Source organism: Amblyraja radiata, chromosome 4 (assembly GCF_010909765.2).
Source record: "Amblyraja radiata isolate CabotCenter1 chromosome 4, sAmbRad1.1.pri, whole genome shotgun sequence".
NCBI lineage: Eukaryota > Metazoa > Chordata > Chondrichthyes > Rajiformes > Rajidae > Amblyraja > Amblyraja radiata.
This window is the reverse complement of record NC_045959.1, coordinates 112,877,414-112,900,546: the sequence shown is the minus strand read 5'-3', so window position 1 is coordinate 112,900,546 and position 23,133 is coordinate 112,877,414. Positions and strand designations below refer to the sequence as shown.

Sequence of the window (23,133 nt, the reverse complement as noted above, 5' to 3'; positions counted from 1 at the left end):
AATCTCCATGTTTGTTGGGGGGTTCAGTTGGTGGAAATGTCCTGCCAACATGAAACGTTCACCTGATGCTGTGATCAATGCTGGTTTCTAGCCCTCTGCGGTAGTAGAATCTAACCACATTTGCTCAATTGTTTCTAATTTGATTGAGATTTTTTTCAAATGAATAGTACTTAGAGTTTAGAGGTACAGCATAAAAACAGGTCCTTCGACCCATTGCTAGCCATTGATCACCCACTCACACTGATTCTACATTATCCCTCTTATACAGTTCTCATTTACTTCCTACACACTGGGGGGCAATTTACAGAGGCCAATTAATCTACAATACGTGTACGTCTTTGGGATGTGGAAGGAAACCGGAGCACCCGGCGGAAATCCAAACCCTTCCACCACAGGGAGAATGTGCAAATGCCACACAAACAGCACCCGAGGTCAGAATCGAACCTGGGTCTCTGGCACTGTGAAGCAGAAGCTCTGCCAGCTGTGCCACTGTGCTGTCCTTATGCCGCATTGATGAAGACAGGGGCAGTGGATGTTGTCTATGTAGTCTTTAGCAAGGCCTCTGACAACATCCCGCTCGGTTGGCGAGTCCAGAAGATTAGATCACATGGAATCCAGGGTGAGCTAGCCAATTGGATACTAAATTGGCTTGGTGGAAGGAGTCAGAGGGTGATAATGGAGGGTATTTTGTTTTTTTTGTGCAGAGAATTTGGAGGCTTGTATCCAGTGGTGTGATGTAGGGATCTATGTGGGGTCCACTGGTGTTTGTCATCGATATTAGTAATTTGGATAATAATGTCATTAACATCGTTAATAGGTTTGTGGATAATGCCAACATTGTGCTATAGTGAACTGTGAATATCGTTATTTAATGTTGCAATAGGATGTGGATGAACTGCGGAAGTTGGGCAAAAAATGCCAGATGGAATTTAACTCGGGCAAGTACGAGGTAATTGATCTTTGATAAGTTAAAACCAGGGAATGTCTTGCACCGTAAATGGCAGGATCCTGGATAGTGTTACAGAACAGAGAAACCTGAGGGTGTAGATATATAGACACAAAAAGCTGGAGTAACTCAGCAGGTCAGGCAGCATCTATGGGGAAATGGAATAGGTGACAATTTGAGTTGAGACCCTTCTTTAGAGATATAGTCTTCTTGATGTGCTAACTCATGTCGACGATGGTCTGCTTGTCTCCATCAGTGAATACAGGAATTGGGACATTGTGTTACCACTGTACAAGTCAGACAAGAACACGCTTTGGAGTACTTTGTGCAATTCCGGTTGCCCTGCTGCAGGAAGGTGTCATTTAACTGGAAAGGATGCAGATAAAATTTACAGAATGTTACAGAAGGTTTGAATTATAAGGAAGAAATTGATGGGGCTTATTTCCCTGGAGTGCAGTAGATTGAGGGTTGACATTAAAGAGATGTATAAAATCACGAAGGGTGTAAATATTGTCACAGTCTTTTTCCAAGGGCAGGGGATGTAAAACTAAAGGGTACAGAATTGAGGTGAGAATGGCAATATGTAATAGAGACCTGAGGGACATCTTTTTCAAATGGAGTGTTTTGGGTACATGGAATGAGCTGCCAACTGAAGCTGCAAAGGCTTGTACAGTTACACAGATATTTAGGCAGGTGCATGGTTAGAAAAGGTTTAGAGGGACATAGGTCAAATGCAAGCTTGGGTAGATAACATGGTTGGCAGGAATGAGTTAGGCTGAAGAGTCTGTTCTGTATACTTCTATGACTCTGAATAAACATTATTTACAAAGCCAACAATGTGTACAAACACTTCTTTCCTGGAACTCTGTGCCAGGCTGCTCCATAGCCATTGATGTTGAGGCCTCTCGGCTTCAGCACTTGATCCTGATCTCGAGGACTGTCTGTTTGGAGTGTGCAAGTTCTCCCTGTGACTGCATGGGTTTCCTTCCAGGTGTTCCCGTTTCTTCCCACACATTAAAGATGTGATGGTAGATTCATTGGCTACTGAGAATTAAGGGACTGAAGTTTAGGGGTAACATGAGGGGGAACTTCTTTACTCAGAGAGTGGTAGCTGTGTGGAATGAGCTTCCAGTGAAGGTGGTGGAGGCAGGTTCGTTTTTATCATTTAAAAATAAATTGGATAGTTATATGGATGGGAAAGGAATGGAGGGTTATGGTCTGAGCGCAGGTATATGGGACTAGGGGAGATTATGTGTTCGGCACGGACTAGAAGGGTCGAGATGGCCTGTTTCCGTGCTGTAATTGTTATATGGTTATATGGTTACTGTAAAACATCCCTTGTTGAGGTAAGTAGTAAGTTTGTCAATAAGAGGAGTAGAATTAGATCATTCAACCCATCGAGTCAAGTCCACTCCGCCATTCAATCATGACTAATCTATCTTTCTCTCTCAACATTCTCCTGCCTTCTCCCTGTAATCTTTAATATTCTTATTAATCTTGAACCTGTCAATCTCCACTTTAAAAATAACCAAAGACTAGACAATGAATTACACAGATTCACCAAACTCTGACTAAAGAAATTCCCCATCCTCTGCTTTCTAAAGGTATGTCCTTTTATTCTGAGGATGTGCCCTCTGGCCCTAGACTCTCCCACTAGTGGAAACATCCTCTCCACATCCACTTTATCTAGGCCTTTCACTAATCGGTAAGTGTCAATGGGGTCTCCCCTCATCCTTCTAACCTCTAGCGAGTACAGGCCCAGAGCCATCAAACACTTATCATTTCGTTAAGAGAATCAAAGGGGAATTAATGGGATGATAGAAAGAATAAATTGCAGGGTTATTAGGAAATTAGAGGGAGGATGGGGCCGATGAGATTGCTCTATTTGGAGCTCCCTCTAATGCTGTAATATGTAGGTCAGTGTGCACTCTGCAGTGGAGTGCTTATGTACAGATTGCCTGCAAACAGCACTGAGCCTTCCTTGCACTTTCACTGCTGCTTCTCCTGTTGGACAATGAGGAAGTGGATTCTTGCAGACCACAGAGGTTGGTAGCCATGGGGACCATATGGGAGGAAATATGAAAGAACTCATCATTAAAATTATTATTTATCCAAAGTTTTAAGGACACTACCCTCGTATCTGGACAACTCTGCGGAGGAATGTACACGCAGGCGACAAGACAGCTCTCATGAGATGTGTGACCTTTGCTGACCCACTGTAACATTGAGCACTCATTCACTGGAGCTACTCGTGCAGATAAATCCTGGTTACTTCCAAACCTCAAGCTCGTTTCAGGTCTCAGCCAGCTGCAATGGGAGGTCACTGATGATTCATAATCAAGGAGAGAAGATTTTCCATACCTTTCCCTCAGACAACAGGATTAGGCCAACTAGTCATGAAGATTTACAGGTTTGCCAAACGTATTGGCATACAAACACTACAATGTTGTTTCTTTCAGTGGTTCTTCATAACATTGAGCTATGCTTTCATAGCAGTCGATTCCATTCTCCCAGTGTGCAGCTGCTGCACAACCATCATGGGAATGTCCTCATGGTTAATATGTGTTATGCAGTCATTCAAGTTGATAGCCACCTCGTGGTCTCTGGGAACTCCAAATGATGCAGCAGAAGAGCCATAATGAGAACACCGACACCACAAGGAGCTTAAGGAAGATCAGGAAAGGCTTCTTTAAATTGAGATTGTGCAGTCTGCCAAATGCACTAGAATCTTCGGCAAGCAGTCTCTCTCTCATACTGTGTCTTTTCCTGCATGTACAAATGTCAGCTGCAGGCTCCCTGCTTCAGGTTGGTCAAAGGAAGCTAATTGACTTGAATTGAATTGAATACTTTATTGTCACATGGTATGCAAATAGTTGCCCATAAAGGGCGCTTACAAAGTTACAAACGCTTCCCCCCCCCCCCCCCCCCTTTCCCCTCCTTGCGCAAGTTCCCCTTTTGTTCTCTCCCCTCCCCCATGGTGGTCCCTCCATGCTGGGTCCTTCTTTGTTCCGGATATGCCGACCAACTCAAGGAAACAAGATTTGTCTCCAGGCTGTCAGCATCGGGGTTTTGCCGTGCAGTCATTCTGATCTCACTCATGTGCTTGCTGGTTTGTTTATGAGATTACTATACTTTAGGGCTGCTCGTGAGCCTTTAGTCACTCTCAAGCACACATCAACTGCAGCACGACATGAATTATTAATGATTAGAAGGTAAAAAATCTTTCTCCCAAACACAGGAGCTTGGTTTACTCCAGCGCAGTACGCAGCCTCTGGTGACACTTGACTGATTGCCAAATAGTCCTCATTGTCCTCACGGTGATCCATTTCCACATGTGTGAATGCTGCTTGAGATTAGGTGTCCAACCCCTTTAGTCTTCATGCATATCAGCTACTGATTCTTGAATGAATCTCCTCAATCTTCTCTGAGGGTAAATACCATCATGGCAGCAATTCTTTCCATTTACCAACCTTGCGGCCACTTATCGAATGACACACTTTGTAGAAGTTTAGAAATTTGCAGCACAGAAAGTGGTCGAGCAGATCACAATGCCAAAATTGGGATTTGGGGTAATCCTGCTTCCCTGCTCCTGGTACATAACTCAAAGCACTTTGTGCTTGTCCAGATGCTTCCTTGACGAGTTGCGGATTTTTAAGGCATTGAGCCAACATTTTTTCAATTAAATAACTTATTACTCAGCTCCCTCTCGCCTATTACCAATCTCATCACTTAGTTACTTACCTCCTTGCTCAGGTTAATAACTCCACTATTTGACTTGTCTGGGCTTCTGATACATTTCGCCCACTAAATTTTCCTCGCAGTCTTCTGTGTTCCAAAGAAATCAACCCTGGTCGATGGTCTGTGCTATCAACGTCCAGTCTCCTCCAGTTTTGGTGTCAACTTTGTTCTCTGTCCGGCATTGCATTTGCATTTGGGCCTGGCGGACAGCGTCTATACCAGAGCACAGCACTCCAGGTGCAGTCAACTGCTGTTTTATTTACATCTCGCATGGCTGACCGCAATTTCACTTTTGCCATCTGTACCCCTGCATCCATTTGCTTGGCACCCTCTCCCTTTCCAAGTACCTGTGCAAATTTCAGAAGAAGCTGCAGGTTTTATAGGGATGCTTATATACTTCCCAGTCATGCACAATTACATTTGTTCTGACCATGTCTATGTGACTCTTGCACCCTTACAAATATTACAAAGATAGCGATTTGCATTCTCTCTTGTGGCACATGTATACCCATGCATGCAAATATCACTGCTGCATCTTAGTTACTGCAAAAGGCAGGAGGTTGTAGTTGTGCAAGGATGGGCTTCAATATCTTTTTTTCTATTGCCAACAGTTACTTATCACTGATAGACACATCAGACATGCTGAATGGATATTCGATTCCTTGCAGTATTTTGAGACAGCTAAAGGCCTGTCCCACTTACGCAACCTTTTCGGCGACTGCCGGCACCCGTCATAGGTCCCCGAAAATTTTCATGTTGAAAATTCAGCGACGACCAGAAAGACGCTACGACTCTTTGGGTGACTAGGAGACCTCTAACGACCATCCAGGCGACCCCTGGTGACATGTCGCGGGGTGTCACCAGGGGGTCGCCTGTATGGTCGTGAGAGGTCTCCTAGTCACCCAAAGAGTCGTAGCGTCTCTCTGGTCACCGCTGAATTTTCAACATGTTGAACATTTTCGGCGACCTATGACAGATGCCGGCAGTCACCGAAAAGGTTGCGTAAGTGGGACAGGCCCTTAAGATGTCTAAGTGCAGATGATCACCATATTTACAAAGGAGTGAGTGGCCCACTTACAGTTTCAGACTTATGGCAGTGTAGGAATTTTCAGTATTGTAGGCAAGGAAGCATTACAAGTATAACGGCGTTAACATTGTTTAATGGATATGATCAACATATAAATTAACATTCCAATATGTTCATCAAACCTGTTAATATGAAAAAGATAATGTTTTACAATTAAGATTCGGGATTTGAAGAGATGCCCATCTTGATTTCAGAAAGCAAACCTGCCCAAGGACAGAACTCACCACCTCCCCCTGCTGGATCATAAAGGTTCTGTCTGAAGTTGTCATTTTAATGAAGATGTGGTCTTAAATACCCCACATTAAATGTCTTAACCTGTTGCAATTAAAATAAAATCTGAGGTTCTGTTGTACAAAAAAAATCAAAGCCCTTGGTTATTTACCACAAATCCAATGTCTTTAACTCTGATGCATTATCATTAGTATATTATTGTTATAGGGTCATACAGCATGGAAACAGGTCCTTCGGCCCAAGGAATAAAGTCCTAGCCTGCCCAACCTCTCCCTTTCACTCGGGCCATCAAGTCCAGGCAACATCCTCGTAAATCTTCACTATACTCTTAATGACATTTAGAGAATACCTAGACATACACTTGTAGTTGTGTCCTGTAGGGCTACAGTCCTAATGCTGAAAGGTGAGATTTGGGAGTCTAGAACATTGCACAGATGCGATGGGCCAAGTTACCTGCTTTTGTATTTGTGTTTTCTATGATTCGTTGAATAACCACTGGTTTTCTGACGTAGGTTGAATCGAGGGACTCTTTGAATAGCATCGCACTCAAATTTGACACGACACCTAATGAGCTTGTGCAACTGAATAAATTGTTCTCGCGAGCTGTTGTTCCAGGCCAGGTAATGAGCTCTTTGCTGCAATCATATAAACAAGCTGTTTTTTTAAATTTAATAGATAATGCGTAAAGTATATAATGCAACTAGTTATGGTTTATAGAAATGCAGAGTTACTTTATCCATTGTCTTAGATTAACATAATTTCTCACATGTTTAACATATAAAGAGCATACAGGCAGTGATTAGGGTGAAGAATGAAATATCCTTTTGTTCCTTGAACATTGTTATGTACTTCTATCATGTGCATCCGACCAGCAACCAAAATTTCATTATATTTAATTGGACGGGGAACATTTATAAGTTCATAAGTGAGAGGAGCAGATTTAGGCCATTCCGCCCACCGAGCTTATTCCACTATTTAATCATGGCGGATCTATCTTTCCCTCTCAACCCCATTCTCCTACCTTCTTCCCGTAACCTTAGACACCCTTACTAATCAAGTACCTGTCAATATCCACTTTAAAAATACCCAATGGTGGTCTCCAGAGCCCTTTGGCAATGAATTCCGTAGATTCACTACCCTCTAAAGACTAAAGAAATTACTCCTCATTTCCTTTCTAAAGGTACGTCCTTTTATTCTGAGGCTGTGCCCTCTGGTCCTAGACTCTGCTACTAGTGGAAACATCCTCTTCACATCCATTCTATCCAGGCCATTCACTATGTGGTAAGTTTCAGTGAAGTCCGCCCTCATCCTTCTAAACTCCAGCGAGTTCAGGCCCAGTGTCGTCAAACATTCATCATGCATTAACCCAATAATCCACGGAATCATTCTCTTTAATCTCCTCTGGACCCTCTCTAATGCCAGCACATCCTTCCTCAGGTTTGGGGCCCAAAACTGTTCACAATGCTCTAAATGCGATCTGACCAGTTCCTCATAAATTCTCAGAATTGCATCCCTGTTTTTATATTTTCATCCTCTCGAAATAAATCCTAGCATTGCATTTGCCTTCCTCACTTCTGATTCAACATGCAAATTAACCTTTTGGGAATCCTGCACCAAGTCCCTTTGCTCCTCCAATTTCAGAATCCTCTCTCCATTTAGAAAATAGTCTATGGCTTTATTCCTATTCTTGCATGACTGCACATTTTGCTGCGCTCTATTCTATCTGCCACTTCTTTGCCCAATCTCACAACCTGCTTAGGTCCTTCTGCAGACTCCCAGCTTTCTCTACACTATGCGTCCATCCATTTATCTCCGCAAACTTGGCCACAAAACCTTCCATTCCCTCATCCAAATTATTATTATTATAGAACGGGAAGAGCAACGGACCCAACACCGACCCCTGTGGAACTAGACTAGTCACTGGAAGTCAACCAGAAAAAGGCCCTTTTATTCCCACTCTTTGTCTTCTGCCATCCTGCCAACCTGCTATTCCTGTTAGTTTCTTCCCTTTAATGCTCATTTTGTTTAGCAGCCTCAGGTGCAGCATCTTATCAAAGGCCATCTGAATATTCACATAAACAATATTCACTGACTCTCCTTTGTCTGTCCTGCTATTTACTTCCTCAAAGAATTCCAACAGATTTGTCAGGCAAGATCTCCCTTTCACAAAACCATGCTGACTTCAGCTTAATTTATCATGTGCTATTCATCCTTAATAATGAACTGTAAAATCTTACCAACTGCTGAAGTCAGGGTCATAGTCTATAGTTTCTCCTCATTTGCCTCGCTCCCTTCTTGAACAACAAAGTAACATTTGCAATTTTCCAGTCTCCTTGGACAACTCCCAGCTTTAGTGATTCTTGAAAGATCACTATTAATATCTCCACAATCTCGAAGGCTACCTCTTTCAGAACCCTGGGGTGTAATCCGTCTGGTCCAGGTAACTTTTCCTCTTTCAGACCTTTCAGCTTCCCATGCATCTTCTCCTAAGTAATAGCAGGTTCACTAACTTCTGCACCCTGGTTCTTTTGAATTTCTGGCACGTTGCTGGTATCTTCTGCTGTCAAAACTGACACAAAAAACATATTTCTCTGTCATTTCTGTTTTCCCCATAACTACTACGCCAGTATCATTTTCCAAAGGTCCAATGTCCACTCTTGCCTCTTCTTCTGCCCTTATTCCAAGTTCAGTTGCATATTCCCGCCAGTAGCAATAGTTAATTTGGGTTAATACCACACGGCCCGGCCCATTGTGCTGCCAAGAAACATGCAAACAATAGTCATAAAGCTACATTGTGTTAACATTATTTAAGTAGAAGATGGGATCCTAATTTGAGTACTTCATCAAAACATGGGAATAGTATACATCCCACAGTGGTTTATAATTAAGTTGCTGAATTGGTTCTTTTATATTCACTCTTATCTTCTGCAGAATTTCTACGTTCCTGATCCAGACTATATCTCCAGTGTGGAAAGTTCGCCATCACTGAGTCCTGTCAGCCCATTGTCTGCAACCTCTTCAGAAATAGAGTTTGAGAAACCTTTGGTAAGGACCTGAGAGAAAGAATTATAATCTGCAATGAATACTTGAGATTCTACTGCCTCAAAGATGTAAAGAAAGCACTGTGAGAAATGGGGGCATCTTAAAAAAATGAAAATACAAGAATTAATCTGGAATATAACAAACATTTTTTTTAAAATCAAGTGAAAGTGGATGCCAAGGTAAAATGTGGGATACTTAAAGTTAGACCTGGCTGATGTTATCTTTCTAGATAAGGAAATGGCTTTGAGTGTATGCTAAGCACTGGATTTCATAAGTTAAGGATGCAAGGAAAGGCAAAATATAATTCCAAGGGAGGAAAATGCCACTTGCACATGTTCCAACAGCGAAACCATGAGAAGGTGCAGTGCCTGTGTCGATGCATCTGATTAATTTTATGGGCTGTGAAGGATAGTTTGGAGTTGAGTTGCACTTTCTGAGTCATCAATCAGATTTAGTGTTTCTTTTTAAATTGTAATGGAGGAAATAGTGAGACCAAAATTAAACAAATATCAAGGACCATTTTGCTTTCCATTTTACCAATTATATTTGTGTTTTTTTTTACAAGTAGATGATTAAATGATCATTTCACTGATGTGTATAAAATGATTGAAGGAATTCAATAAGGAGAAGGACATGGAGGATAGTAAATTAGTATGGGATATGCAAATATTCTGAGGCATGCAGCAATTAAGAAATGGTGATGTTGAGTCCATTAAAGAATATTAAGGTGAATAAATACCCAAAGCCCGGTGGGATCTCTTCCAGGTCATTGAGAGAGGCAAGATAGGTGATTCTTGGGGCATTGAAGGGGATCATCACTAGGCACGGCCCCAGAGAAGGGTACAAGGGATAATCCAGCTAGGTGGCTGAGCCTGATATCAGTAGTAAGGAAGCTATTGGAGAGGATTCTTAGAGATAGATAAACAAATGCTGGAGTAATTCAGCAGATCTTGCAGCATCTCTGGAGAAATGGGCAACTGATGTTTCGGGTCGGGACCCTTCTTCAGACTGATAGTAGTTGGCAGAGTAGGGAAAAGAACAGGAAGCGACAATCAGGGCCGGCAACAAATGACCTCAGGCAAGGAGGTTCCTTGATAGGTCATTTACCGGATAGAGATGGATTGTGAGCCCAAGAAGGATACATAGTTGCGAACTGTCAAGTTGGTTAACAGACTTTTAATGGCGCAGGGGGAGAGGGAGGTGTTTTGGGTGGGAAGGGATGAGATCTTTCCTGATCTCTCGGTCTCCATCACAGGAGAGGTCTATTATAAACCTCCAGACTCCCACAGTTATCCTGACTCCATTTTCTCCAGCCTTGCCTCTTGCAAGATACTATCCGCTACTCTCAATTTGTCCGTCTCTGCCGCATCTGCTCCCATGATGAGGTTTTCCATACGAGGACAAGATGTCCTCATTCTTTGATGTATGTGGTTTCCCCTTCACTGTCATAGATGGATCCCTGACCCACATCTCTTCTGTGTCCCGGAGTTCTTCTCTCGCTCCCCCTCTCCTGAGACTCAATAAGGATAAAGTTCCCCCTGTTCATCACCTTTCACCCCACCAGCCTCCGCATCCGACACATCATTCTCCGGCATTTCCATTACCTCCAAAGTGATCCCACAACTAGTCACATCTTCCTGTCTCTGCCCCTTTCCGCCTTCTGCAGAGATTTCCCTCTCCAGGTACTTTCCCCTGCAAGGGGATCCAGAGATCCCAGCAATCCTTCCAGGTGAGAAGGGGGGGGGGGGGTCATGTGCACCTCCTCTAACCTCATCTTAATCTGTGTTTTCGATGTGGGCTCCTGTACATTGGCGAGACCAAGCATAGGCCTGGCGACCGTTGCAATGAACACTACGTTCGGTCCACCAAGGCCCACTGGATCTCCCAGTTACTACTTTAACTCCACTTCCCATACTGACCTTTCTGTCCTGCGCATTCTCCATTGATGGAGGAGGCCACACAGAAATCGGATGAAGACAACCTTGGGTAGCTTGCAACCGAAAGGTATGAACATTGAATTCTCCAATTTTAGGTAACTTCTACAAACGCCTCTCCCCACCGCCCTGTCTTCCCCTTCCTCCACTAGAAGGAAGGAAGTAGCAGGACAGACAAAGGAGAGTCAGTGGATGTTGTTTACTTGGATTTTCAGAAGCCCTTTGATAAAGTGCCGAATGTGAGGCTGCTAAACAAGATGCCAGCTCATGGTAGTAGAGGGAAGATACTAGCATGGATAGAACATTGGCTGAATGGCAGATGGCAAAGAGTCGGAATGAAGGGTGCCTCTTCTGATTGGCTGCCAGTGACTTGTGACTCATTGAAACTTACCGAATAATGAAAGGCCTGGATGGAGTGGGTGTGGAAAGGATGTATCCACTTGTGGGAGAGTCTAGGACAAGAGGACACAGCCTTGGAATAAAAGGAAGTACCTTTAGAAAAGAGACGAGGAGGAATTTAGAAAGGGCATGGTCTTGTGCTATACTGTTTGTATTTTAATTAATAGAAAGGAAGCAACTATTTAATCTGATGGTCCAGAAGAAGAAGACATTACCTTAACAATAAAGCTGCTTAGTTCTGCCATGATGTGAGGAAGTGTTTCTTCCCACAGGCTTATGTAAGTCTTATCCCAAAAAATTGGGTAGGTTAATGGATCATTTCAGAACAAAGATTGATGCATGTTTCATGACCAGTTGTATTAAGGATTTATCATTGAAGCTGAGGTAGAATTTTACATTTGTTTACTGGGCTTTCTTTTTAAATGTATGTGCTCGATTTACCTGCTTAAGTTCCAATCTATTGATTTCAATTAGAAGTGGTACTTGTCAGTGAACAGTGAAATGTATTGACCTTGTAATTAGGCACTTGCAGACTTTCAGCTGCTTTCTATTCCTGGCGTTGGATTGAAAAGCCATTCATTTCATGATTGCAGTTTGCTCAGGCGAGTGTCTGTTAAAAGAAGCTGTGCTGCTTGCTCTTCAGCATCTTATTAGCAAGTGTTTGCACTTCCTGGTGTGTGTTTCTAAATATATTCGCCTGAGCAGCAAGAAATTGGCAAATAGGAAGTACGCGAGCACTAATTTGGTATGACATGTGTTCCGGAAGCCCTTCAATGACTTTGTGATTGTAGTTGCTGTCAGCATGCATTTTGTTTCCAAATTATAATGTACAGAAATTGATGGTTCTCATCAAAGGGAATTGTGATTATATAGTGAAATGGAACAAGTTGTGACGTGTTATAAATTAATCTGAACATTTATTGTCCATCCTTACGATCATTTTTGCAATACGTGGTTTAATCATCGGTGCAAATGCTCTTTGGGCTGCAATGTAGACAAGAAGTGTCATTGTCTCAGTCTTGGACAATAGTATCTGTATTGAACAGCATTTGCACCTTCAGCTCTCTTTTACTTAAGTCACAAGGACAATTTCATCCACAAATTTCTCTACGGCTGTTATGGAGAGGAGACGGTTGCCCACCTCTTTTGCAGAGTGTGGATTCACAAAGAGATTCTGGAAATGTCTGCAAGGGTTCCTGTCACGGTTTATTCCGAACAACTCCGTCACTCTGATTTACGGACTGTTCCCAGGGACGAATTCAGAGACTGACATCAAGTGCTGCTGGAAGGTCATCAACTCGGTGAAAGACGCTCTTTGGTCTGCCCGAGCGTTGTTGACCACCCAGCGGAGCGAGATGTCTGTCGGGGAATGTTGCCGACTGGCCCGCTGCAGACTGCAGACGTGCTGAGGGATGCACTGAAGCTCGGTGCAGCCAGCGCCAAGGCTCGGTGGGGGAGGACCACAGTCTAGGGACTTTCCGCTGCTGGACATGGGGGGCAGGGTGTGGTGGAGATGCCCCTCAAAATAAGGGAAGGGATCCCACACCAGTGGGCCACATGAGTGGCAAGGGTGGGGGGATACATTTGTGATTTGGGGAAACTGTATTGTATGTATGTATAGCCTCCGAGAATGTCGGATGGAGTTTTGTAAGGATCATGTATTGTATATATTTATTTCTCGAATAAAGTCTATTTTGAAATAAATTTATATCAATGCCAAAGATCCCAGGGAAATTTGCAGGAGGACTGAAACAGAATTGCATGAAGATATTGGGGCAGACATTTAAAGATTTGGTCAAGGAGGTAAGTTTTAATTAGTATATCTTAAGGGAGAGAAGAGAGGAAGTGAGGCAAAGGAATTTAACGATAGAAATCGAGAGCCTTTGCAGAGAAGGCAATGGAGGAGATGTTGCTGTTGATCATGTGCTTGCAACCATACAAGCCCATATGGTCAGCAGAGGATTATCTTCTTTTCCATCTACTAAAGTCAAGCGTCCTTGTTTTGGCTGACCCAATGTTGTTGCTTCATTCAATGAATAGCAATAGCTGTCAAAAAGATTTGGGTCAGATCTGGATATTTCAGCTGAGTACTTGTCGACGATCAAAGTTATTGAACATAACAGGTTGTAATCATCCTACTCACACTCTACCTCTGCCCCCATCATACCATCTCTCCTGCATCGTAACATGCAGATAATTTAAACGTGCTTCCGTTTAGAGGATAGTTCAGAGTTGCACTTTCTGAGTCATTAATAATGAGTAAAATACACCCATGCCATGTTTAATGGTAGCTCATATGCCATGTCATCCAGGGGCAAGGAAGTAGAAACATAGAAAATAGGTGCAGGAGTAGGCCATTCGGCCCTTCGAGCCTACCCTTCATGGCTGATCATCCAACTCAGTATCCTGTACCTGCCTTCTCTCCATACCCCCTGATCCCTTTAGCCACAGGGGCCACATCTAACTCCCTCTTAAATATAGCCAATGAACTGGCCTCAACTACCTTCTGTGGCAGAGAATTCCAGAGATTCACCACTCTCTGTGTGAAAAATGTTTTTCTCATCTCGGTCCTAAAAGATTTCCCCCTTATCCTTAAACTGTGACCCCTTGTTCTGGACTTCCCCAACATCGGGAACAATCTTCCTGCATCTAGCCTGTCCAACCCCTTAAGAATTTTGTAAGTTTCTATAAGATCCCCCCTCAATCTCCTAAATTCTAGCGAGTACATGCCGAGTCTATCCAGTCTTTCTTCATATGAAAGTCCTGACATCCCAGGAATCAGTCTGGTGAACCTTCTCTGTACTCCCTCTATGGCAAGAATGTCTTTACTCAGATTAGGAGACCAAAACTGTACGCAAAACTCCAGTTGTCTCACCAAGGCCCTGTACAACTGCAGTAGAACCTCCCTGCTCCTATACTCACATCCTTTTGCTATGAATGCTAACATACCATTCACTTTCTTCACTGCCTGCTGCACCTGCGTGCCTACTTTCAATGACTGGTGTACCATGCCACCCAGGTCTCGTTGCATCTCCCCTTTTCCTAATCGGCCACCATTCAGATAATAGTCTACTTTCCTGTTTTTGCCACCAGTGGATAGCCTCACATTTATCCACATTATACTGCATCTGCCATGCATTTGCCCACTCACCCAGCCTATCCAAGTCACCTTGTAGCCTCCTAGCATCCTCCTCACAGCTAACACTGCCCCCCAGCTTTGTGTCATCCGCAAACTTGGAGATGTTGAATTCAATTCCCTCGTCCAAATCATTAATATATATTGTAAATAGCTGGGGTCCCAGCACTGAGCCTTGCGGTACCCCACTAGTCACTGCCTGCCATTGTGAAAAGGACCCGTTTACTCCTACTCTTTGCTTCCTGTCTGCCAGCCAGTTCTCTATCCACATCAATACTGAACCCCCAATAAGTATACCAGTTTTGTTCTGGAAGACTCCAAAGAGGAGACCGAATAATAGGAGACCTAATGAACATTCACAAAGAGGCCCATGGTGCCTTGTCCAGTTTTCGTAAAGGCCTGCATGCGATGCCCAGAGGCATGGGTGATGTTCCACTTAAATGTACATTGCTTTGTGTGGAGCCCAAAGCCTATCTTTTACACCATGGAAGCGGTGAAGAGCTCTGTGTCAATGTTCACAGATGAACAGTGAGAGGGGCACGTCTATTGCACAATTTTGGTCTTGTTCAGATATATGTGTTTGACATGTTCATTTGTTTGGTTCTGGCTTTCATTATTCATGCAGAAGGAATCGATGGATGGTTCTTGGAGAAATGGAGACTGTCTCACCAAGATTTGACTTTTTCTTTATTTATTATCAGCCAGCATCTGTTGCTCATGCCTAATTGCCATTATTGATGGTGCATAAACACCCAGCAGTGGTTTTACAGGGCAGCTACAACATCATGAATGAGTAAGTACACAGGAAAATGGGAACATATCTCAACATGAGAATGTTGAGCATTTTGTAGTCCACTTATCTCCCTAGCATTTACATATTATGATGGAGAAGAACCTTTGTTGCTTTGCCATTTGTTACATGGTCTATTCTGCAGATATTTTGTTATTTGTAGGCCATAATGTTGATTCAGTTTACTCCTGAAGTGGCAGTGAAGTGGACTACATTTTTCTGGACAAGAAAGCACTTTACTGGGTCTTGGGAGCTGGAGAGAATATCCCATTAGTCAGAGACATGCCTTGTCCATGGTGAGATATTGCCATGAAATTAGATCAATGATGATCTCCAGCATGCTATCTTTTGGGGATCAGAGCAATAAACCAATAAAATCAATGTCAAAGGAAAATATAGATGTTTCCACTTGATACTGTTGACAATTGCCAATTGTAACTGTGTGCCAGTACATTGTCATTTACCCTTCCACTTCCAAACGGTGGAAGTGGCCATGTATTCCGTATGTATTCTGAGTTTGAGGAGTGGAGTGTTGATCTGAAGCTCAGAGCTACTGACATAGCCAGATAGTAGATGTTGTATGGTCTGTGCCCCCATTCTCACCATCCTGTTTCATGATGATTGTTGAATTCAGGTGCATACAGCAGATGATATCAAGATCTGAGACCCACTTTAAACATTACCAAAAGGAATTCTCTATAATGGTTCAGGCAGTGGCAGCACATTCCAACCTCTAAAGGCATGGTGCACTGAGCTGCTCATGGTTTGTATCATAGGTAGTTATTACACTCTCGAGATCAGTAGCAGTGATTGTAGTGAGCATCTAAGAACATTGTGTTCCACATCTGTTTAACAAAGCATTTGAAGAGTTAGAGATGACTTATTTTACACCTCACAATGTCTTTGCAAACCTTCCAGAATGATCAAGGACAAGTCTCACCACAGCCACTTCCTCTTGTCCCCTCTCCCATCGGGCAAAAGTTATAGAAGTGTGAAAATGCACACCTCCAGATTGGTGGACAGTTCCTAGCTGTTATCAGGCAACTGAACCATCCTATCGCCAACTAGAGAACGGTCCTGAGCTACTATTTACCTCATTGGAAATCCTTGGACTATGATTGGACTTTACTGGACCTTATCTTGCACTAAGCATTATTCACGTTATTCCCTTTATCACGTATCTCTATACTGTGGATGGCTCAATTGTAATCAGGTATTGTCTTTCCGCTGAATGGTTAGCACGCAACAAAAGCTTTTCACTGTATGCTAGTACATGTGACAATAAACTAAACTAACTAACTGACCAAACTAACTAATTAGTTCTATTGAAGGGTTTCGAACAGCAATGTTAATTGTTTCTCTTTCTGCAAGTGATGATGCCTTACTTGCTGTGTTTTGCCAGCATTTTCTGCTATTATTCTGCATCTGCCATGCATCTGCCCACTCACCCAACATGTCCAAGTCACCCTGCATCCTCATAGCATCCTTTTCACAGTTCACACTGCCACCCAGCTTGTGAATCTAGAGTGTGCTGTGCAATTGATCAAGCCTCTCTTGCTCTTCATGTAGGCTGGATTTGCACACCAATTCTGTTTGCTCATCTTTGTTCCACATAGAAACATAGAAACATAGAAAATAGGTGCAGGAGTAGGCTATTCGGCCCTTCGAGCCTTCGATTCAATATGATCATGGCTGATCATCCAACTCAGTATCCTGTACCTGCCTTCTCTCCATACCCCCTGATCCCTTTAGCCACAAGGGCCACATCTAACTCCCTCTTAAATATAGCCAATGAACTGACCTCAACTACCTTCTGTGGCAGAGAGTTCCAGAGATTCTCCACTCTCTGTGTGAAAAATGTTTTTCTCATCTCGGTCCCAAAGGATTTCCCCTCTATCCTCAAACTGTGATCCCTTGTCCTGGACTTCCCCAACATCGGGAACAATCTTCCTGCATCTAGCCTGTCCAACCCCTTAAGAATTTTGTAAGTTTCTATAAGATCCCCCCTCAATCTCCTAAATTCGAGCGAGTACAAGCCGAGTCTATCCAGTCTTTCTTCATATGAAAGTCCTGACATCCCAGGAATCAGTCTGGTTAACCTTCTCTGTACTCCCTCTATGGCAAGAATGTCTTTCCTCAGATTTGGAGACCAAAACTGTACGCAATACTCCAGGTGTGGTCTCACCAAGTACAACTGCAGTAGAACCTCCCTGCTCCTATACTCAAATCCTTTTGCTATGAATGCTAACATACCATTTGCTTTCTTCACTGCCTGCTGCACCTGCATGCCTACTTTCAAGAAAAAAAACCTCTTAAATAAAAAATTCCTGGCCTACCTTAATTCCACCAAGAAAAAAAAAAACTCCATAGATGCTGCTGCACCCGCTGAGTTTCCCCAGCAATTTTGTGTACCTTGCCTACTTTCAATGACTGGTGTACCATGACACCCAGGTCTCATTGCAACTCCCCTTTTCCTAATCGGCCACCATTTAGATAATAGTCTACTTTCCTGTTTTTGCCGCCAAAGTGGTTAACCTCACATTTATGCACATTATACTGCATCTGCCATGCATTTGCCCACTCACCCAGCCTATCCAAGTCACCTTGCAGCCTCCTAGCATCCTCCTCACGGCTAACACTGCCCCCCAGCTTCGTGTCATCCGCAAACTTGGAGATGTTGCATTCAATTCCCTCGTCCAAATCATTAATATATATTGTAAATAGCTGGGGTCCCAGCACTGAGCCTTGCGGTACCCCACTAGTCACTGCCTGCCATTCTGAAAAGGACCCGTTTACTCCTACTCTTTGCTTCTTGTTTGCCAGCCAGTTCTCTATCCACATCAATACTAAGTTTGTATACTAATCTCTTATGTGGGACCTTGTCGAAAGCCTTCTGAAAGTCCAGATATATCACATCCACTGGTTCTCCCTTATCTACTCTACTAGTTACATCCTCGAAAAACTCTATAAGATCTCTCTAAATACTTGACATAAATCTCTGAATTTCAAGTTTAAATATTTCAGTAGTCTGTCCCTGCATCCAGCCTTTTTACAAAAATGTATTCCAGATTTTAATGTTTTTTGTGTGGTTGGGGGGGTGTTTCCTGATCTCACTTGTGACTGGCGTTAATGTAATCTTAAGAATATTGCATTTTGAAAAATAATAGGAATTAGTGGTTTGTTTGAACTCCATTGGTGTTTTCTGCATTTGTTTCTTGGAGAGCACCTGCTTGTGGAGCAGATGCTCACACTGTGATCTTGTGTTTCCTTGTTATTCTTTTCCAGCTCAATTTTTGTTTTGGGATAAACGAAGAGCATCATGTCACTTAAAAATTGACACCTGATTTCAGTGCTTATATTCGCAATGGTTGTAATTGTGCAAAAGTTGATTTTCTTACCATGCCCCAGTTTTCTGCATGAACTTCTCAAATATTGTTTATCACAGTCCTTTTGCCATAATATTGTCATAATAAATCTCAGATCTCGTGGAATCCCAGTGGTACAACATGGAAATGTGGCTCTTTGTCTGGTTCTGCATCAAGCATAAAACATCCTTTTACACTATTCCCAAGTTATTCTCCCCGCATTCCCATTAACTTTTTCTAACCCCCCCAATTCTTATCACACACCCACACACTGGGGCAATTTACAATACCAATTAACCTACTCTCCCCATGTCTTTTTGCAAGAAAACCAGAGCACCAGGGAAAATCTTAAGGGCCTGTCCCACTTAGGCGACTTTTTAGGCGAGTGCAGGAGACTCTGCGCTCGCCACATGTTCGCTGGTGGTCTCTGGTGAGTCTCCTTCATGGTCGCGAGGAGTTCCCGCATTCTGGAAACTAGTCGCGGCCTCAGCATCGTCGCCGCAAATTTTTGTTGAAAAATTTTCTGCAACCAAAAATTGGTCGTCATGGATAAAATCTATACTTTTGTAGTCGTAGGTGTAGTTGTAGTGGGGTCGCCATGTAGTTGTAGGTAGTCGTGCTAGTCGTAGGTAGTTTTAGTTAATTGCCTTTGCTGACCGGGCATTTTCATTGGCTCATTGGGGGGAAAAAAACGTACGCACGTGTTTTCAGAACCAAGGAAAATCGCTAAATGCCCGCTAAACTTCACAGCTGTGTATCTCTGGCTTATTAAAAGATGTCTGGATTCTTAAAAGTGTCTCCCTTCGAGCCACAACTACATATCTCTTGATTCCACTAGCCCCGAGAGCTCTATCTAACTCTCTCTTAAATCCATCCAGTGATTTGGCCTCCACTGCCCTCTGTGGCAGGGAATTCCACAAATTCTCAACTCTGGGTGAAAACGTTTTTTCTCACCTCAGTCTTAAATGACCTCCCCTTTATTCTAAGACTGTGGCCTCTGGTTTTGGACTCGCCCAACATTGGGAACATTTTTCCTGCATCTAGCTTGACCAGTCCTTTTATAATTTTATATGTTTCTATAAGATATCCCCTCATCCTGAATGAATGAATAGGTTATTTCGGTCATACATTAAAAAGAAACAAAACTTTATAATCTGTGTGAATATGAACCAACACTGTATCCATTTCACACAACGTTCACATAATCAATGACCGAAAGAGGAATAGGCTGAAGCCACAAAGCTTATTTTTGCCTATCCTATACAATCCATAAGATAACCCAGAATATCAGCATTACAAAGGAAAGAAAAAAAAGAAAACTTATTCTAAATTGTAATCCTTACTTATTTTACATTTTACATTATAATCCTTAATTGTTTTACATTTTAAGGCTTTTTTGAAACTCGACAGAGAACTACAAAATTTCAACTCATCACTAAGCCCGTTCCATAATTTAACTCCCAAAACTGAGACACAATATTTTACATTGGTTCTCATTTTACATGTTTCAAAAATACACAACCATCTTAAATTATAATGTCCTTCTCTTAATTCTTCTAAACTCCAGTGAATACAACGTATGACTCTAATTACATTTAGGGGGTTTGACATGCTAGATACTATTTCAAGTGATATATAAAACGAGCATGTGGTTTCAGAGTAAGCAGTTACCTAATTTGGAGAGCAGTGAATCTTTGGAATTCACAATTATAATCGTGGCATCATACAGCATGGAAACAGGCCCTTTGGCCCAACTTGTCCATGCCAACCAAACTGGCCTATCCAAGCTAGACCCTTTTGCTTATATTTGGTCCATATCCCTCTAAACCGTTCCTATCCATCTCCTTGTCCAGCATTGTTTAAATATCGTTATAGTACCTGCATCAACTACCCGCCTCTGGCAGTTCGTTCCATATACCCACACCCACTGAGTAAAAACTTTGCTCCTCGGGTTCCTATTAAATATTTCCCCTTTCATCTTAAATATTTGGTAATTTTGTAACTTGGAGAGCTGCGGAGATAGAGATGACGAACATTTCAAATGTGTGCAGTTTTGGTCTCCAAATTTGAGGAAGGACATTCTTGCTTTTGAGGGAGTGCAATGTAGGTTCACAAGGTTAATCCCGGGATGGCAGGACGGTCATATGCGGAGAGATTGGAGCAGCTGCGCTTGTATACTCTGGAATTTAGAAGGATGAGAGGGAATCTTCTTGAAACATATAAGATTATTAAGGGTTTGGACAGGCTAGAGGCAGGAAACATGTTGCTGATGTTGGGGGAGTCCAGAACCAGGGGCCACAGTTTAAGAATAAGGGGTAAGCCACTTAGAACGGAGATGAGGAAACACTTTTTCACACAGAGAATAGTGAGTCTGTGGAATTCTCTGCCTGTGGAGGTGGAGGCCAGTTCTCAGGATACTATCAAGAGAGAGTTGTTGATCATCTAAATTTTAGCGAGTACAAGCCAAGTCTATCCAGTCTTTCTTCATATGAAAGTCCTGATATCCCAGGAATCAGTCTGGAGAACCTTCTCTGTACTCCCTCTATGGCAAGAATGTCTTTCCTCAGATTAGGAGACCAAAACTGTACGCAATACTCCAGGTGTGGTCTCAGCAAGACCCTGTACAACTGCAGTAGAACCTCCCTGCTCCTATACTCAAATCCTTTTGCTATGAATACCATTCGCTTTCTTCACTGCCTGCTGCACCTGCATGCCTACTTTTAATGACTGGTGTACCATGACACCCAGGTCTCGTTGCATCTCCCCTTTTCCTAATGGCCACCATTCAGATAATAGTCTACTTTCCTGTTTTTGCCGCCAAAGTGGATAACCTCACATTTATCCACGTTATACTGCATCTGCCATGCATTTGCCCACTCACCCAGCCTATCCAAGTCACCTTGCAGCCTCCTAGCATCCTCCTCACAGCTAACACTGCCCCCCAGCTTTGTGTCATCCGCAAACTTGGAGATGTTGCATTCAATTCCCTCATCCAAATCATTAATATATATTGTAAATAGCTGGGTTCCCAGCACTGAGCCTTGCGGTACCCCACTAGTCACTGCCTGCCATTGTGAAAAGGACCCGTTTATTCCTACTCTTTGCATCCTGTCTGCCAGCCAGTTCTCTATCCACATCAATACCGAACGCCCAATACCGTGTGCTTTAAGTTTGTATACTAATCTCTTATGTGGGACCTTGTCGAAGGCCTTCTGAAAGTCCAGATATAACACATCCACTGGTTCTCCCTTATCCACTCTACTAGTTACATCCTCGAAAAATTCTATAAGATTCGTCAGACATGATTTACCTTTCATGCTGACTTTGTCCAATGATTTCACCACTTTCCAAATGTGCTGCTATCCCATCTTTAATAACTGATTCTAGCAGTTTCCCCACTACCGATGTTAGACTAACTGGTCTGTAATTCCCAGTTTTCTCTCTCCCTCCCTTTTTAAAAAGTGGGGTTACATTAGCTACCCTCCAATCCTCAGGAACTACTCCAGAATCTAAAGAGTTTTGAAAAATTATCACTAATGCATCCACTATTTCTGCGGCTACTTCCTTAAGTACTCTGGGATGCAGCCTATCTGGCCCTGGGGATTTATCGGCCTTTAATCCATTCAATTTACCTAACACCACTTCCCGGCTAACCTGGATTTCACTCAGTTCCTCCATCTCATTTGACCCCCGGTCCCCAGCTATTTCCGGCAGATTATTTATGTCTTCCTTAGTGAAGACAGAACCAAAGTAGTTATTCAATTGGTCTGCCATGTCTTTGTTCCCCATGATCAATTCACCTGTTTCTGACTGCAAGGGACCTACATTTGTTTTAACTAATCTTTATCTCTTCACATATCTATAAAAACTTTTGCAGTCAGTTATTATGTTCCCTGCCAGTTTTCTTTCATAATCTATTTTCCCTTTCCTAATTAAGCCTTTTGTCCTCATCTGCTGGACTGAATTTCTCCCAGTCATCTGTTTGGCTGCTTTTGCTGGCTAATTTGTATGCTTCATCTTTTGTTTTGATACTATCCCTGATTTCCCTTGTTATCCACGGATGCACTACCTTCCCTGATTTATTCTTTTGCAAACTGGGATGAACAATTGTTGCAGCTCATCCATGCAGTCTTTAAATACCTTCCATTGCACATCCACCGTAAACCCTTTAAGAATCAATTGCCAGTCTATCTTGGCCAATTCACGTCTCATACCTTCAAAGTAACCTTTCTTCAAGTTCAGGACCCTTGTTTCTGAATTAACAATGTCACTCTCCATCCTAATGAAGAACTCAACCATATTATGGTCACTCTTGCCCAAGAGACCATGCACAACAAGCCTACTAACTAACCCTTCCTCATTACTCAATACCCAGTCTAGAATACCCTGCTCTCTCGTTGGTTCCTCTACATGTTGGTTTAGAAAACTATCCCGCATACATTCCAAGAAATCCTCTTCCTCAGCA

At 42.7% G+C, this 23,133-nt stretch overlaps 1 protein-coding gene across 3 annotated transcripts in view; it reads left to right on the top strand.

The window, feature by feature from the left end:
• oxr1 (oxidation resistance 1) overlaps positions 1–23,133 on the top strand; it is a 420,907-nt gene that overhangs the window by 256,328 nt on the left and 141,446 nt on the right. For all 3 annotated transcript variants that reach the window (XM_033020271.1, XM_033020272.1, XM_033020274.1), the window contains 2 exons: positions 6,515–6,622; positions 8,934–9,047. In XM_033020271.1, the coding sequence (XP_032876162.1) occupies positions 6,515–6,622; positions 8,934–9,047 (222 nt within the window). The remainder of the gene's footprint in view (positions 1–6,514; positions 6,623–8,933; positions 9,048–23,133) is intronic.